We start from the raw sequence: 20,000 nt of genomic DNA on the forward strand, positions 1-20,000 counted from the left end.
CCAGATTACAATAAAAACATTGTGTAATCAGATTACAGTTACATTGTTGGGGATTACCTGATTACATTTTATTATGCAAGCAATGCAACTTTTTAATGATAGCCTAGTTATCTTCTAATTCGACAAGCTTCGGGCTTGCCGGTTCGATCCCCGACCAATAGAAAAAATGTGGGCGGGGGAAGTGGTTGAGCACTGCTCTCCCATGCCCATATCCACGGCTGAAGTGCCCTTGAGTAAGGCACCTAACCCCTCATTAATCCCCGAGCGCCGTTGTAGCAGACAGCTCACTGCTCCGGGTTGGTGTGTGCTTCACCTCACTGTGTGCTCATTGTGTGCTTCACCTCACTGTGTGTTCACTGTGCTTCACTAATTCGCGGATTGGGAGACCAAATTTCCCTCACGGAATCAAAAGAGTATCTATACTTACTTACTAACTTATTTACTATTGGGGCAGGTCTCTCGGCACACTGCCTGATCTTTTCCTCCTAATCTTAATGTAGCCTCTAGTTTTAGTGTTACCATTTACTTTGAGAAAGTCACCAGGTCCCCCTGGTTGAAAAACATCCCAAAGGAATAATTATCTCACCCCCACAATTGAAATGGACATGGTGTCATTCAATCTCAGGCCATGTCCCTGGGTCAAAAAAATCCAGCAAAAGCTAAATTCATTGTCCAGGTGTGCCCTTATAAAGGTTAAACTGAGTTGTGCATGTTTGGAGAATAGTGATCCATGATCACATCCATGATGACTAAGTGATCAATTTTGGGATGGGGAAAATTTCAACCACCAAAATACCACCCCCAAAGTGGAGAATAGCTATAGAAATGTATTAGTTTTGGGTGTTTTTCAGACAATGGGACCTGGTGACCTCAAAGTAAATGGTAACACTAAAACAAGGGGCTACATTAAGATTTTTGGAAGAAAAGATCAGTTAATTCATACAGGAATGCTTTACTCAGAGCAAAGAGATTTCTTAGATGTAATGAAATAATAAACAGAAAAATAGAATGAGAATTCTTTCATCAATTCAGTGTTGGTGTCTTTTACTTAAGGGACATATTTATTGAAGTAATCTAAAAATTATCCTAAAGTAATCAGATTACGTTACATGTTTTTGGTAATCCTGATTACGTTACTGATTACAAAAATTGCCATGTAATTTGTAGTCAGTAATGGATTACATTTCAAAGTAATCTGACCCAACCCTGTAGATAGATAGATAGATATAGATAGATAGATAGATATAATGTGTGTGTGTGTGTGTGTGTGTGTGTGCACGTGCGCTCCAGTTAGCCCAGCATCGCTCAGTTCAGCATCACTTCTTCCTCACTTAAGCCCCCAGAGAGAGCCGTAAGAGAGAGAGAGAGTGAGTGTGTGTGTGTGTGTGTGTGTGTGTGTGTGCGCGCGGGCGTCTGTGTGTACGTCTGTGTGTGTATGTATGTGTGCATGCGTGTGCACGCGCATGCTTGTTTGTGTGTACGACGTGTGTGCGTGCCTGCATGCGTGCGTGAGCTTAAGTGTGTGTGTGTGTATGTGTGTGTGTGTGTGTGTGCATGTGCGTGTGAGAGGCTGTATTACTCACAGTCGGCCTGTGCGCAGATGAGGCAGGCGGTGGTGCTGTTGAAGAAGGTGAGTATTCCAGCGACGGCCAGGCTGATGTCCGTGTTGGTCGGCCGCAGGTCCAGCGTGGTGAAGCGTGGGAACTGCACCTTCAGGATGTCCTCGGGGGCTACTTTCACATATGGCACCTGCACAGGGACAAACACAGCGGAGCATCACGTCTCTGTCTTCTCTCACATACTTAACGTAGCAATAGCGTTGAGTTTAGGTCTTCAAAGGTCAGTCTGCAATTCTAATCCAATGGATTTGTTTCATTTTCACATGATCACATTATGGGCATGGTGGACCAGCGTTGATGTCACCGACTGACAATCAGCGTGCTAAATATATTACCCTAAACTTTGACTTTGGAATGGAGAGATGTCATTTTATTGGCTGCTGAGCTGAAATATCAGCAAGCTTTCACAAAAATGATGGACTGAATTCATAACATGTGTGCTCATTGAATTCATAACATGTGTGCTCATTGGCAATATTTCCTCTGCAGTTTTCTCTAGTTAGGCAGTTAAAGTGAGCAGGTAGAATTCTGAAGAGCTGGTTTATTTGTTGCTCATAAGAGGAATATATATATAACACAGAGATCATTATGCGAAACCTGAAAATAATGACTTCATTTTCATATGGATAATTAGATGGAGTTTTAGTTTATTTTATTTCAGAAACTAATAAGGGTGGCTCTGAATTACTTCGGATGCTCTCAGAAGTCCTTAACATTACCAATAAAGCTGTGGTGCAGCAGATTATACAGACGTCTCGCTGTTGCTAGTGGTAAAGTATTCATTAAAAAAAAAATCATTTTTGGAAGATGGAACTCACAGCAGCAGCAAACCATACAGAATGAATCACAACCACTGCATAAACAAAACACTTAAGAGGCAATAATCACCGAGATCTATGGGCTCCGTCTATGCTGCTAAAACAACAGATCATCTCTATCAGTGAGGCTTTTTCTTTCATTAGGCCTAGGTGACTGTCGGTCACCATTCCTCTGTTACTCGAGTTCCATTAAGTACATTCCAAGAAGCAATTAAAATAATGAAATTTAACAGAGGACGTAAAGAAAGATGGCTGCCGGCTTGTTATGTGTCTAATCCTGGATAACTCCAGTAACTCCATACACTTGACACAATCACCAAAACTATACATTCAGCTAACGGCTAGCTGAGAGAATAAGCAATAAGATTGAGCTTGGTCGCTAACGCTCAGCAATAGCAGGGTAATCACAAGTCCATGACTTATGAGTTCAATCTTCTAGCTGCCTCACATCAGTGCATGGGCCCTTCGTATGGAAGAGAATCTCTAAATCCTGCCATTGCATCTCCAAGATGGGCATTTCGCTTATGTGTTGGATAAGGTTGCCCACTTTTATTGAAAACTGTGCTTTGCACACCTGTGCTGCTTAACAGACCCAAGACGCGTTTTCAAATTAATTCAATTAATTGTCTCGGCGGGCGAGCAATATTTCACTGCTGCCATCTCACCGCACGGCTCCCTGTATGACGGATGTGAAAATGAGAGCGGCGTGGGACGGCACTGTGCAGCGCTGTCGCGGTCATGTCCTCTCGCTCGTCCATGTCGCGCCCATTTAAGGTCCCCTCAGAGCCTCTTGGAGTGGAGTGACATTCACAGACGGTCGTGCAGGCAGACGGACAGGAAAGCTATTTCTCCCCAGCCTCAATTCCCAGTGTGTGTGTGTGTGTGTGTGTCATTCCTCGCCAGCCTCAATTCCCAGCGCAATCTTGCCTCTCATCACCCCAGTGACGGCGTGATGGTGTGACTGAGTGGAGACAGGGCTCTCTGGACACCTGCTGATGTGTGAGCCTGTCTGTGTGTATGTGTGTGTGTGTGTGGTGGTGGTGGGGGGGGGGGATGTCTGATGCATCAGCCTGTCTAGCGGCAGTCAAGGGTCCCCATTGCTTCTGGGCAGCACAGCGTTTCAGGTGACCTTTGCTGTTATGCTGATGCCACTTTACACCTGAGGATGCTCTTAGCTATCCTCTGCATATTTGCTTGACGCGAAAGTATGTGTGTGTGCTGGTGTGTGTGTGTGTGTCTGTGCAGGGTACAGCTCAGTAGGGCTTGAAGGGGACGAAGGGGAAGGAGGCGATTGGCCAGGAGAGAAGGGGGCTCTTCATCACAGCAGATTGCCTGTCGGAGACGCGCCGGGTGACCATGCATCGCACTTGGACGCCCCTGTATCCCCAATCCGTTTGCCATCGCTTTCCATCAGGCCCTAATGGAGTCCCCAGGAGCTCTATGTGTGTGGGTGTGTGTGTGTGTGAAGAGAGAGAGAGAGAGAGAGAGAGAGAGAGAGAGAGAGAGAGAAGGTTGTGTCATTGCCGGAGGATCCCTGAAAAGCAGTTAATGTCCATTCAGTGCTGGGCACACACACCTGGGCCCTCCAGACGGTCAGCCCAGTCCTTAGTCTCTCTCACACAGTAGCCAACGGTGGGATGGATACAGGCCGGGTGTGGGCAGTGAGAACCCGGATCACTGCTGATTCAGGGCCACATTATTGCCAGATTAGGGCCAAATTAGTGCCAGATCAGGGCCACATTATTGCAGATCGGGACCAAATTTGTGCCAGTTCCTGGCTCTCCTCAAAGGCTTGTCAACAGGCCTCTCTTCCTTAACGGCTTGTCCACACTGAAAACTCTACCACTACCGACACAATGTACAGTTTTTAAAGATCACTCTAGCTGGACTATAATGATCATGACACCAAGAGCGATAACGTTGGGAATCACTTTCAGAGCGATTTTGAGTATATTACTGTAGCTGACAGCCAATCAGAATCCATCAAATCTTAGATATCACATTCATGAACATGGGGAGAGACATAGGAAACACTTTACTTGGACAGTCCGTTGTATTGTTAGAGTTATCGTTGTCTTCATACAGTAGCTAGCATTGCTGGTGTGGACGTGTCATCCATTTCCTACCTCTCCTTTTATAACTTCTTCTCTGTCTTTAAGCTGGGCTGGGCAGCAGTCTCAGGTATGTGTGTGTTTATTATTCTTTGTGAGCACTGTTTTATAGCAAAATGCTTCCTTTTCTTTCTTTTAGCCGGGCAACACTCTTGTGTGTCCTTGATCTCACATAGTTTCAGCCCATTAATCTTAATGTAATTTGTTTTGGGGCGTGTGTGTGTGCTCGCGTGTGTGTGTTTGTGTGTGTGTGTGTGCGTGTGTGTGTGTGTGTGAGAGAGAAAATGTGTATATGTGTGTGTGTGTGTCTGCAAATGTGCGTGTGTGGGTGTGTGGTAAGTCTCTTAAATTGACTTAGAGGCTCTCATGCATATGCTCTGCCTTTGAGTTGTCCTACGCGTGTGACACCAACAGCATCAGTCCGAGTTCCCCCGAGTTCAGTGGCTTAATAGGGAAAGAGGCAGTTTATGGTGAATTTAGCAAGACCACATATTATAACTGCCTGACTCTGAGATCAGAGGAGCTTAAAGTGATGCCTTGAACCAATTAGGCGGGTTGAGGGAACATCTGAAGAAGGTTCCGGGTTCTGTGTTTCTCTGCGAGTAATGAAGTTCAGAGATCTGTAATGAGCTGCTGCTTCAGAGGACGCCATGGAGACTCACACAGAGAGAGGCGGTGTCTCTGCTCCTTAATGGAGATTATAGCCAAGCTATTTAAAGAACTGATGCCTGAAAGAAATGAGAAATGAAACGGATGAAATATCAGCGCCCTTTTGATGTCTTGAAGGTGGAATGTGTAGGAAAAGCCAGCATGTCATTATAACTCAGTGGCCGTTCCATATAAAAGGCTGTTTTTGTTGGCCATGCACAAAAGGAACATATTATAGCGCAAGCAGTTGACTTTATATTAAAGCTATTTGCTGTACCTGATGAAAGGGTAGACTGTAAAGTGAGCTTTACCAACTACAGACATGAGGATATCTGCGCCTCAAAAGCCAGCAATGCATTACCAAAGCAGTATTTCTCCAACAAGCCCTGTGTGTCAAAATAAAACACAGTAATAATCGGCTACAATAACGCTGCTCAAATACTACCATGACTGCGTTTCTCAGAGAGGAGATAAGACTATTACCCCAAGATGAAAGGATATCATTTAGAGTTTTTTTTACTGTTGCTCTAGCCCTCTGAGCGATATGTGGTCAGAAATACCGTATAGCTCGATCAGGGGGAGTAGGCAGGTGGGCGGTTGGTGGAGATGGAACTGAAGGCGCTGATTGGTTGATTTGTGATTCCCGGTCGCTCTGAGGGAGCTGATTGGTTGATTTGTGTTTCCCGGGCATTTTGAAAGAGCTGATTGGCAGATTTGTGTATCCCGGTCGCTGTGAGGGAGCTGATTGGCTGATTTGTGTAGCTGAGCCTGCTGCCACAATGAGACTAACGGTGTGTTTCCACACACCGAAATTTCGCGTCGCTTTCATTGAGGTTGAATGGAGACGAAATTCGCCCTGGTTGGGCGAAATGAGAGCGAATCGCAGAGGCAGGCGAAACAAAGTTGGCAAAAGTTTAACTTTATTTAAATGAGGACCATTCGAGAACCAATCAGGTCCGCGTGTTTGTGTTTGGAAGCGGGAGTTACAAAAAAGTCTGACCAAGAGGGCGGAGACTACCTGAGCTGTAAAACGAAAATGTGTATGTGATTAAAATGTTTCACAAAATGTTTGTACTTAAGTACAAAACATATTTATTACTTTAGTACTTCCACTTAAGTGTGGTGCTTAAAGAGCACTGATAGAGCACTTGTACTTTTACTCAAGTCTAGGTCTCTAGTACTTTATACATGTCTGCAGACACAAAGCTTGGAGTGGAACCAAACAGATCCAAAGATAAACACAAAGCCTACAGTAGATCCAACCACCAAAGTATGCACAATTAGATGGACAGATTGAGCCTGAGCTGGAAGAGCGACGTGTTTAGCACCCATGTACAGTATGACAAAGTGCTGTGAATAGCTTAACCCTTTGCAGACGGCCCATTCTAATTTCGGTACCCCAGTACAAAGGGTTAATGCTGATAATGATTGCATTTGAATTTTGCTTAGATTTTATATAGTTTATTCTGTATGTTTTTTTTTGTGTGTGTGCTACATATAATCCACTAATTAATCACTTTCATGAGATGGACAAAATGCTTTGACATTTTTAGACAGTCCTCACCGTACATTAATTTAAAGTACAGAAACAAAATGGACTTTAACTATGATATGTGTACCATTTTAAACCCTTTTCTCAGACTACACAAGATTGCAAAGCATTTTTCATCATGCAAATTCCAGTGATTACGGTGAGGCGTGGATGAGGGATGGTAGCCTTCGCTGAGATGTAATTACCAATGTGTTGATTGACAGCTGGAGCTACGCACAAGCTGGCCTGGACGACGAGGAGGTGGCGTGAATGGACTTTGATTTGATGGCCATATTGACATTGAGGTGATTAAAATTCCACCTGCTGATGTCAGGGAGGGAGGTGATTTTCTCCAGAGGCAAAAAAAACTAGCCTGGCTAGCGCCACCACTTCTCAATGAGACGTGGTCTGGGAACCAAACGTTCATTTTCTCGTATTTGAAAAAAATGCCCAGATCCGTTTATTGGGTGCCACGGATGTCTATCAAATGCGTCTGTGCATAGTTCATCATCGTCTTGCTTTCCCCCCTGTTCTGTGATTGGTTCCCTATCTGAGGCAAAAATTAGGGCGGTAGTTTCCAGGCTGCCTTAGCAGCATGAATCAAATCTCGCACAAGGCAGCATGGGAACACCCAGGCTAAAAAAAAACACTATTCATCACCAACACAGAAAGCCTCCACTCAAGAATGAGTGACTGTCCACTGCACACACCACCTGTGGAGGAGGAGTGTTCTTGTGTGTGTGTGTAGAGTGTACACACATGTGTGTGTATGTGTGTGTATGTGAGGGTTCAGGGGGTCCCTGAGGGACGGTGAAGAGTGTGTGCTGCCATATGGTGAGAGGAAATATAATGAAATCTTACATCTGTTAGCCTGCACCTTATGTGCCAGAAGAACAAAACTCATGTTTAATAAAGAATTACACTTCCCTTTATGGAGGGCACAAAGTCAAAGCCTACAGCTGCTGAATTCTTTGTAGCAGAAAGAAAACAAAGATGGGGGAGTCAAAGATGGAGCATCAACCAACTGCCTGACTGAGTCAAAAGGCATCCTGCTGCCTGACTGGATCCAGAGACTTCATAAGACAGGAGCCAAATCACTTAAGAGAAAATGAATGGGGCTAAACATGGGGGATGTGGTGGCATTGGGTGGTGTTACCTGGCAATCCTGCACTGTAATGTAAAGAGACAATTGAATTGTTGTAAATGTTATGATGGATGTTTTGACTTCTGTTTAGTTCCACCATCACAAAGGCAAAAGACATACTGGGGAAGTTTATTGACTTTGGAAAAGATGTTTACATTGTTTAAGTCACATTTAAATGAGTATTCACATGGTTGTCCTTTTATGACCTCTGTGTGAACTTCCTATATGGAGTGACAAATCTCTCCTTATTTATATTGATAGAAGCCTGATCTTATTCGTTCGAAATAACCGCATGGAAGTGTTGCCAAGATGGATGCCGAGTGGCTAGACCTTCCTAAAAGGAATTTGCTGAGCAACCTGAGACCTGACTAGGTTATAAGAAATCCTGCGACCTGACTGGACTAAAGGACTAAAGAAATCCTGCGACCCGACTGGACTAAACAACATCCTGCGACCTGACTGGATTAAACAACATCCTGAGACCTGACTGGACTAAACAACATCCTGCAACCTGACTGGGTTAAACAACATCCTGCGACCTGACTGGATTAAACAACATCCTGAGACCTGAAGGTTAAATAACATCCTGAGACCTGAAGGTTAAACAACATCCTGTGACCTGACTGGGTTAAACAACATCCTGAGACCTGACTGGGTTAAACAGCAACATGCACCCTTACTACCTGAAGCAGCACACTGATAATAGTAATCTGGTTCCTGTGTGAAAGAAGCAGTGGTGGTAACAGTGGTGGAACTCTGGTTCATCCTGGTTCATAAGAGGGGCCTAGCCATGTCAGATACATCAGCAAAGTTAGACCCCAGTGGTTTTACTGGGTCACGGTGATGACAGAACCAGAGAAAAGTGAAGTGTTACTGCAGTGGTTCGGCCCGGTTGGCTTTTCTGGGTCACGGTGATGGCAACACCAAAGCTGGACCCAGGTGAGCTCAGAGCACAGATGTCTGCAGGAGAGTGTTTCATCTGTCAGAGGGCAGTGCCACAGATCACCCTGGCAAAGATGCCAGCCCCACTGGGGCACAGGGATGGGCAGCTTGGCACATTCAGGGCATCATGTCAGGCTAATGTGGGGCAATGCAGGGCAATGGGGCAGAACAGCTTGGCAGTGAAAAACACACCTGTGATGTAGCGCAGGCAGATGTGAGCACATATGATGTAGAAAATCACACCAGGAGCCGGACAGCGAGGAGGAGGGAGCGCAGGCTTAGTGTGCCATCAGACAGCATGCTGTTGTTGCAGTGAGAGGCCTCTTTTTTCAGTCGTTTTAAATCAGCAGTGAACATCTTGTGTGCAGCTGGGCGCCTTGCGTTTGCAAGACTGGTTCTCAATAGACTTCCCTCCATAGGTAGGGAAGGGTACGAATGGGAAGGTGCACCATGCTACCAATCACAACTTAGTTTATCATCAAAATCACATCAAAGCTGTTATATTTAGCTATTATAATTATTTAAGGTTCGATCCTTGTCTCTGTTTGTTTTAACACTCTGTAAAGCGCCATGAGACATGTGTTTTGCCACTTTAACTGAAATTAAATTAAATTAAATATTTAGGGGGGAAAACCACGAACAACAAGGCCCTATGTTGAAAGCTGCTGGAGTTCTCCTTTAAGGTGAAAAACTTGCAAAGGATGCAAAGACTTAACGCTGAGTTGCTGCAGGGGGGCTGTCACCGTTATTTGCCTCTATAAGTCTCACTGGATATGAATGTCAACTGAATGCAAATAAGAATAATCTCACATTTCTCTACATGCTTGCTTAATCTCACATTTAAAAAAAAAAAAAAAAACTGGTCTGTGGCTTTATCTTCTCCAGGGATTATCATTGAGATTCTCTCCGGTGGGTGGACAATTCTCCTGAGTGTGGGCAGATTATTCTGCTTTTCCTCTTTGGGTAAGTGTCCAGAGATGACTCTTCTTTCCACTTTGATTAAGTGGGTCTATCTCCTTCTCTTCCTTGGATAAGTGTGTGTGTGTGTGTGTGTGTAGAAAGATAGAGAGAGTTTCTTTCTTGTGAGTGCATATTATTCCTGCAGATCTGCATAACCTCGGCTTAGAGTAAGAAGCTAATGGTCTCATTAAAGTTTACAAATACATCTGTACATTACATACATTCTACTGACAGCTCAACACCAGCCACCAGACATTGTTGTGTCATTGTATGCAAATACTGAACATTTATATGTGTGTGTGTGTATGTGTGTGTGTGTGTGTGTGTGTGTGTGTGTGTGTGTGTGTGTGTGTGTGTGTGTGTGTGTGTGTGTGTGTAATGTGTGTGTGTGTGTGTGTGTGTGTGTCAGTGTGGTTTCTCTTTCTCTTTTATTGTAGAGAGCTTTGGTTTTAAATTTGCTATATAAATAAAATGTACTTACTTACTTAGTATCTAATCGATTCGGTAAGTGACAGATAGAGAAAGAGAGACAGAGAGAAAGAGGGAGTGAGAGAGATAGGAGAGAGAGAGAAAAATAATTGGAAAAAGGTTATATCCTTGTCTCTTCTAACCTTGTCTCACTGATACAGAGCCTTTGAAAAACTAGAATGCTCTGAAATGGACTGGCTGACCTCTGCTCCAGCATCCAAAAAAGCAACAATGATATCGCTTATAAAGGTGAAAGACACCAACTCTTTCAACAACCTCTCAGGCTCATCCTACGCGCCCTATACACCTTCTACATCCTTCATTTCCACATGAAAAGCCTCTGGTCTCTGGCCTATCTGTCCACTCCATCCTCCTCTATAGTAGAGTCCTACTCAGTTTACACATAATCACATGTAGTGCCAGCTATGACCACAGGGTGCGCTGTGAAGACAAACAAATGGTGTCTATATTATGTTCTGTCCTCACAAATGATTTGTTTTTGCAGCACTGGAAAAGCTTTTTGAACGTTCTCCCATTCACAACACACAGTGGAGATAGGGGGCTGAACAATATATGTATAAACCTCTAAAATATTTATTTTTATACAATATAAACTTTTATTTTGAGAAGTTTTAGGAAGGGTAATAGGTCTTGTTAGCCCTGCTGCGCCGAAACCATACTTGTTTTGATTCGGTTCAAGTTTCACCCAGATTGTGCAACATCTTTTGAATATTCATGGTGTACAGAATACTTCACAGAGAGTTACCTAACTGGACCATGAGCAAACTTTACCCTGAGGCAAGAACAAGAGTAACAAACTCCAATAAATGATGAAACTTGGACAAGCAATTTATTCACACGCACACACACACACACACACACACACACACACACACACACACACACACACACACACACACACACACACACACACACACAGACACACTCGGTCAATCATACATGATACACAAGCTCAGACATGCAACCCCAAACAAACAAACATACACACACACACACACACACACACACACACACACACACACACACACACACACACACACAGACGGTGAGTAGAGTGAACCTGCCATTCAAACAATGGGATGTCTGGCAGTTTAGCATTTCTTTCATGCTGCAATCAAACGAGTGAAGGAGGAGTGAAAGAAGTCTCTTGAGCCACAGGGTCAGTTAGAGCCACACTTCTGCTCACACCACATTTCCATCCATCACACAGTGACAGAAGGTAGAAAACTGGGTCACACACACACACACACACACACACACACACACACACACACACACACACACACACACACACACACACACACACACACACTCTCTCTCCCACACACACACAAACAAACACTGTGTGTGTAGATCAATGGCTCAGTGGAGAGGGTGAGAAGGTGCTTCTAACAGCTGTCACCGTCCCTCTCACTCCCTCTTTCTATCTCTCCCTCTCCCTCTCCCTTTTTCTCTCTCTTTCTCTCTCTCTCTCTAATTATCAGCAGGCAGATGAGTGGGCAGCACCTGGGTTTTGTTTCCACACTGGAGAAAGACTGGCATCTGGACAGATTGGCATCAAGGCCACAGGCGACACACACACACACACACACACACACACACACACACACACACACACACACACACACACACACACACACACACACACACTGTTACAAACAAACAAGTGGGAAACAAAGCTAACCTACCTATCTGCATAGTAAACTGCCTGGGGGTTTAAACTACTAGTTAGCTTGGACTGGGTCGTAACTTACCCTGCGGTGTCTGTGTGCGTTGTGAGGTTTGCCATGACTAAATTAGAAGGCCATGGAACAGCAGCTTACCAAACATGGACAAATACACATCAGATGGGAGACCCCAGTCTTGCTTCCAATGAGCTGCCAGCCAAAGCTCCAGCGGTTCCCACAGTTCAAGTTTTATAGTTTCAAACGACGACAGTAATCCAAACTAAATACATCCACACGACGAAACAAAGTCAGGGGCACGTGCAGTCAGCACTTGCCGTAAACTCACCCACAGAACAGCTGGTAGTGCAGCGGGGCAGTGTGCCCTTCCTCTGGTGTGAAAACCTAAGCCTAAGCATACTGTATTTTGGTTCTACAGTATCTGTACACTTAACAACACCTGTGCATGTGTCAGTCGCTTTTTATCCAAAGTGACTTATACATATGTCAAATATTAGAAGGCCATGCTAACCCGGCTCCTTAGCCATTACACTACCACCACTCTCCTGAACTCTGAACTCTTCTTGACCCCCCCCACACACACACACACGCTACCCCCTGCACTGTGCCAGTGCCCTTCAACCATTCAGTCTTGACCAGGTGGAGTACCCCTGAAACGAATATGTAACAATATCTCTTCTAATACGAACACCAAACTCATCTTCACACCTCGATTTGATGAAATGCGTTTAGTACACAGAGTGTGTGTGGGACTCATGCAATATTTATGTGTGACTAATTTATCTGCTGCCACTGGCCACCCACCCTTTGCAGAAGCCCTGGCAGTGAGGCGTTAGAGTGGTGCAAATGGGATTGGAACATCTGCACATGAATGACAGAGTGAATAGAAGCCATTTTCATATTAATGTCCTCCAGCACAGAGAGAGGGAGATGAGTGGCAGAGCATGTTTATGCATCTCTCTGCCTGCCTATTTATCTGTCCTACTCACTGTTTCTCTTCCTCCCTCTCTCTGTTTTTTCTCTCTCTCCCTCTCTTTCTTTCTTTCAATTCAATTCAACAGGGCATTATTGGCCTGACAAAAATACACGTTGTATTGCCAAATCATTTCTAATTATACAAGTAGTTTGTGGTATATAGGCATCATGCGATGGCACCATAATGTGCGTGTGAGTGTGTATGAGTTTGTGTACATGTGTGTGAGTGCGTGTGTGTGTATATGTGTGTGTGTGTGTGTGTGTGTGTGTGTGTGTGTGTAAGAGAGAGAGAGTGTGTGTGTGTGTGTGTGTGTGTGTGTGTGTGTGTGTGTGTGTGTGTGTGTGCATATGTGTGTGTGTCTGTGTGGATGGGAGTGCATGTGTATATGAGTGTATATGTGTATGTGTGTATTTTTTTGCATGATAATTTGGTTAGGGCGAATCTACTGAGTGAAAGCACTTTCTCGTAAAATCATTAGCAAAAGCATTCTTCAGCATTATGAAGAGCCATGTAATAAAATATTAATAACACTTAATGTCTTGTTTTGTGGAAATACTACTTAAAATAAATTATCTGGCAAGAATTGCTAATGGAACAAGAATATTTTAACTTATAACAAGGTCAAAAAAACTGAAATCAAATAATAATAAAACAATCTTGTTGAGTAAACAATATAAAAATAAGCATATATTCATTTGATTTAAGGTTATTTATCTTACCTAGATTTTAGAATTCTAGGATTCTACTGATTTTCTACTGTGTTTTTTGGACAAGGATGGCAAGGCTGACAATTGGTTGTATTACCTGGGTTATTCTCATGTTCCTTATTGACTTGTGTGAGCCTTAAGACCAGCTGGATGAGGACACTTCTTTTTACACTCTACATCACTTGATTTTTCAGGACTTTAAGAGTTGGGGGCTCACTTAAGTTTTTAAAAAAAATCTTAATAATGGATTTTGGCCTAATATAGCCCTGCACTCATTGTTAAGTGTGGTCCTCTATACCTGAGCGTTGGTTCCATTTTTCAATTCCATTGTACATAAGAGGACTCACTTCACTGCTGAATGATACATTTGGTTCAATAACTTCGGAACAGTTTGAGGAGCCGAATTCGAATATGTGGGTTTTTTAATGGCATAGAAAGCCCTTCTTTCTTTCTCTGTCAAGACATTCAGGGTGAAGTTGAAATTGCCAGTTGAGCTGATTTTTAGCCAAGGTGTGCATGATTGCATTTGTATCAAGGGGGAATTTATTTCCCTGAGAGCTGGATTTTTCTGAAATATGTTTTCTTGTGGGTTTATAGTCAGGACCCAGGTCTAACAGAACGTGTACAGTAGAAATTCAGTTCTATTCCGCTGAGTTGAATAGAACTATTCTATTTCACCTGACTCACCTCTCAAACGAGATCAAGATGGTGACAGGTGTGTGTCATGGCTTGGCAGGTGCTGTGGCTTCACCTTCCCCAATATCGCCATCCTTACTCACCAAGACTAAAGATATATTATCATCCTGGCGGTTTTATTTGGTTAAGATCAGATCTCAAGAACTATCAAACACTTTTACACTGGCGCTACATCTACTGATTGTGGTCATCCTACCTTTGTGGGGAAGCTGGCAGGCGGCTTCTCTCTCTCTCTCTCTCTCTCTCTCTCTCTCTCCATTCACACACACATACAGTACACACACACACACACAAACTCTAAGTTCGGTATAAGGTAAGAATAACTATGCAAGACGTCAAACACACAGCACAGTGTTGTGTTCTGCTCTGTAAGATAGATGGCTGGCACAAATGAGACCCTGCTCTGAATTAGTCATCGACTGGGGCTGAAATTGCTTTGCAGCGGCTCCCTAAATGACGAAGCCAGGAAGAAAGTGCAGCTGATCAATTTTTATTGTATCAAAACATGTGGCTTTTCGCCTGAGTCACCTCTCAAAGCAGCTCATCAATTATTTTAAAAGAGAAACAATCTGCTGTCCTCCTTAATACACACGGCGGGTTAAAGTATTGCTGCTCCCTTTGAACAAATGCCCATGGGGAGAGAGAGGAGGGGGGAGTGAGAGAGAGCGAGGGATGGGCAGAAACACTTTGTTCTATCTGAATGGGAATTTCAGTTTTTCTCCCGGGGGAAAATTATGCCCTCTCAGACATAAAAGCTAAGATGAAACCGTGTGCTGTCCAGTTACTATCATTTGGTCTAATAGTTACTATCAAATGCTATTCACTTTCACTAAACAAGCAAGTGAACAAATCACCATGCTCCTTGATTACTTTAACAATATCGTTCAGCGTTGTTTTCCTTGACTGACTTCTTGTTTACACACAACAACAACCGGACAATGTTCTGACAAACACGATTAAGGTTCCGATTGATCTCTATCCTGTCCCTTGGCAACATGTCAGTCCAGCTTTCACTGATGACATGTGTCAGAGTTCTTAATCAGCCTGCCCGATGATAAATCAATTGGTGCTAATAAACCACAAATGAACAGCACCAATGAAGCCGTGCTGCGCTGGTTAAATCATACTAATGAACTAAAAGCAGCAGGTGGTTGGACAAAGATGGTGAATAGACAGGCGTAGACAGTCGGACTTAGAAGGCTGGAAAGACTTAATTCATCCATCTGGATGGCTTGCATTGTCAGCACCTAATACAGTATGGTGCATATCACAATGGTTCCATTCACTGGCGTGCTCTCAATCTCTCAATTCTCACAACAGAAGAAGGTGTCAAAAGAAATCTCTCTGTCTCTGTCTTGGTCTCTCGTTCTCTCTCAGGCTCTCTCTCTCTCTGCTTTGTGTGTGTGTGTGTGTGTGTGTGTGTGTGTTAGCATGCTTAGATACATAAAAGAAGATGAGATTCAGCTGTATGACCGCACTAAGCAGGGGCTAATCGAGTCAGATTATACATGCATAATCAGTTGGCTTTTCACTGCATCCCTTCTTTTTCTGTAGCCTGTCTTTAAATCCCAAGGATTACGCTGGATACGGCTTCTTAGCAAGGACGTGAAACTACAATGCAATGTATACAATAGAGGTTCAATCTAGGTGTGGAAACTGTCCCGGCCCCAGTCAGAGTATACTGAACGGTCAGAGCCGTTTTGGAGTATAAGTATAAGTATATATACTCTTTTGATCCCGTGAGGGAAATTTGGTCTCTGCATTTATCCCAATCGGTGAATTAGTGAAACACACTCAGCACACAGTGAACACACAGTGAGGTAAAGCACACGCTAATCCCGGCGCAGTGAGCTGCCTGCAACAACAGCAGCGCTCGGGGAGCAGTGAGGGGTTAGGTGCCTTGCTCAAGGGCACTTCAGCCGTGCCTACTGGTCGGGTTCGAAGTCCGAAGCGCTAACCAGTAGGCCACGGCTGCCCCAGCAGAGAGAAAGGAAATAGCATCACAGAGGTTGCCATTAGTGAAGTGGCATATTGCATGACACCAGGTCTCATCACTCCTGTAGGTATCTAAACATGCCCAGAGCTTCAGATGATGGATTGATGATGGCAGGCCTGATTAGACGATTGCCTATCAGTAGCGGGCCCCTGTTGTCGTGGTTACTGGACTGGCAGGAGACACAGTGGTGTCTGTGAGATCTCAGAAAAATGACACACAGAGATGCAATCACCAAATACTCAGGGGACAGCTCCTTGATGAAATTGCATGGTCCTTAATGGACACACACAGACACACACACACACACACACACACACACGCACATACACACAAACACACATATACACACAAACTCTCTCTCTCTCATTAACTTCTAAAAAAAGTTACTAAGTTTTCTTTTTCCATTATACTTTTCTGAAGAGCATGGCTAAGTGAAAGTCCTTCTGGGAATATGAGAAAATGGCTCTCAATTGTCTAATTAGTCACATCACCATTATCATCATCATTATCCGACACAGCAGATGCCATCACAGTTATCTAGAGGAACTGGAGGGAATCATCATTTATTTCTGTATGATTGTGTGAAAATGCCCTTGGCACCAGCACAGCTATGCACATATAAACCTTTATTACAATGTAATTACATACATTGTTACAATGTAATACATATGCTATTGTCTATGTAAACCTAGAGCTCACCATACAGTTAAGCACCACTACTATATATGTTGCACTGCACTACTGTGAACTTAATAGAGGAAACATTTAGCTTTGTAATGGCATTGTAATGTACAGTATGTCATACCATTTACCTCCTCCTCCTTTCTCCACGGTGTGGTTAACCCTTAAAGGTGTTAAAATGAACGTTAGAAATTGTTGCGGAACGGAATGTAATTCCCAGCAGGGCTGTCGTTGAAGTTCATGCCACTCTACTGCACTAATGCCTCTGTCATGTCCCTGTGGCACAGCAGACCATGCAATTGCATTGTGTGAATGTGCAGTTGCTTGTGTACTACTGTGCTGTGATAACAAGGCTTTCATCTCAGTGGTGTCGTGGACATGTTGCATTATGTGTCAGAGCTGTTTCCTGGCCGCTGTGCAGCCCTGGTGTCCACACATCTGTGGTATCTGAACAGCTGGATGTGTAGTGATGTAGTGCAATGCATATTATGCATGATGACAGTGAAAAGATACAAACACAACTTCCCCAGTAATAGGCTACGCTAAAGCCCTAAAGATACAATGCAACTTCCCCAGTAATAGGCTACGCTAAAGCCCTAAAGATACAATGCAACTTCCCCAGTAATAGGCTATGCTAAAGCACTAATGCTAGTCTCTTCCATTTCCTCCCTCATGCCTTCTACTGAGCTTGGCTGTCCATATGCCCACACCTCCCTGACCTTCAGGCTAATGAGGAGATACAGTAACCTTTTCCCAAAGACAGAGACCGTACAGACCCCCCCACACACACACCACTACCACCCCTCTGAGGGTAAAAATCAGACAGAAATACCTCCACTTCCTTCTGCTTTTAGACTCTGAGCTCTAAGGTGACCCAGCTTCGTCATTAAGAGTGATCTCCTCCCTCCCCGTTAAAACCCTCTGCTCAGAAAGCTCATTTACTCAGCTGCTAATTCTGGGCTGCACGGGGCCCTAGTTTGTGAGGCCCGGATCACGGCCGTATCAGGGCCAGATCAGTGCCAGATCAGAGCCAGAGTGCCCCCCCCCACCCCCCGTGACTGCAGAGACTGATGCCTCTTAAAAACTCTTAATGAAACTCTTCTCCCTCCAGTCGAGATAAACATTCACACAGGCCTGATAAATATTCATGCGGATGCGCTATCATTGACCGAGCGCTTTAAAATTTTATTATACAAGGCATGATATGTGACCCAAGTGGTTATTTATAACTCAAGGTTATGAATATGGATGCACAACAAGCCACTTTAAGAGCTGCTCATGATTGATTGTGAATTATATAGCTATCAACAGAGATGCTCAGTCATCTGTCCGCTAGCTGCAGGTAAAGCTAGAGGATGCATTATTAATTTGCTTCACCACATACCAATGAGCACAAGATTATCTGATGGACTAACAGAAAATAGTGAGAAATGGAACTGTCTCCAGGGCCCACAAGGTCATATGGTATACAGTGGACAGTAATGCCAGTAACGCCTGGTCTATTTTGACCACTTTTTTCGGTAACGAGTAATCTAACGCGCTACTATTTACAAACCAGTAATCAGATTAAAGTTACTTATCTAAGTTACTGTGCGTTACTATTTTTGTTATTTTCCTTCGTAAAAAGATATATTCTTTGCTTTCTTCTTGTCTTGGGGATTAATGTCATGTAGGCTATGCTCAAGTTTTCAGCATGAGGACAATTCACGTGTAAAACCACGCAGCGACACAAACGTAAACAACAATGGAGGGAGAGAGAGAGATGTACATTTCATCAGTCATTACTTTGAGTTTGTGTCAGCTAAACCTGACAACATTAAGGTACATTGTACATACTGTGCTGGCGACAAAGTGCTGTCTAGCTTGACATTCCAAGTCTCCCACATATTTATAGGTCTTCCTGACGCCCGCAAATTACATAAAATCTCCCGGTACCTAGAGCGAACAAGAGCACGCAAGCCAGACCGGACTTCAAATCGTGTGTGCATATGAGTTTAACGCGCACACAACGGAGAGGGAGAGAGAGAGAGGAGTGGTGCGTTTGTGCCTGAAGCGCATCCAAGACAGAGAGCATCCTGGTCTGTTTTTGCTAAATCAACCAATCAGTTTTCAGTGTAAGTGTGCTTAAATATCTCTTTTCTCATAAACTTAATTAATCAGTTCAGTCAGTGCATCTAGGAACAGGAGCGTCATGGCAGCATCAGTGCCCCTCAAAAAGGAAGATTTAAGACCCATTTCACATCAGACACAAAAGTATACCCAATTGTCTAATAAGATTAAAATATAATGATAGTCTTGCACACTGCACTGTTTGTAACAGCGACTTTAGCATTGCTCACGGCGGGTTAAATGATTGCAAAAGACTTGTTGAGGTGAGTTTAACAAGTGTTATTTCATTTGCATATTACTCAGGCCTATACATGATGGCTGCCAAGGCTACATAAAAAAAAATCTACAAACAAATCTACATATTTTACTATAACAATTTCTATCAATAGGCCTTCCTTATTTGGTGTACTTAGACATTATTGAACAAACATCTAAATTTCAGTATCTAAGTACTGTAGGTTATGGGATTTCTGCTATACATTGCTGACATTACTGTTAAAATGCACTTCCAGTATAGTGAGTATTGGCTAAACCGGTTATCATTTTTATGTTGAGGCGGTGGGGGTGTTGTTGGCAGCTGCTGAAAGTAACTAATAAAGTAACTTGTAATCTAACTTAGTTACTTTTAAAATCAAGTAATCAGTAAAGTAACTAAGTTACTTTTTTAAAGGAGTAATCAGTAATCCGTAATCAGATTACTTTTTCAAGGTAACTGTGGCAACACTGACAGTGGACAATATATTAAAAGCTGTGCGGATGGTCATTTAGTATGTAGACCTCAATATAGAGAAAGATGTGTAGAATGGGCATTTGTGCAATATTCTCTTGCATAAAGAATTAATACTACAACACCATTCCATCCTATCAGACATGAGTTTTATCAAACAT

The 20,000-nt window shown here is 43.5% G+C and overlaps 1 protein-coding gene across 1 annotated transcript in view; it reads right to left on the reverse strand.

Moving 5' to 3' along the window:
* Positions 1 to 20,000, reverse strand: part of grik4 (glutamate receptor, ionotropic, kainate 4) — a 342,198-nt gene that overhangs the window by 119,553 nt on the left and 202,645 nt on the right. The window contains 1 exon segment of the mRNA XM_048265809.1: positions 1,584 to 1,749. Within this exon segment, the coding sequence (XP_048121766.1) occupies positions 1,584 to 1,749 (166 nt within the window).

The sequence above is a fragment of the Alosa alosa genome, chromosome 16, assembly GCF_017589495.1.
Source record: "Alosa alosa isolate M-15738 ecotype Scorff River chromosome 16, AALO_Geno_1.1, whole genome shotgun sequence".
Taxonomy (NCBI): Eukaryota; Metazoa; Chordata; class Actinopteri; order Clupeiformes; family Clupeidae; genus Alosa; species Alosa alosa.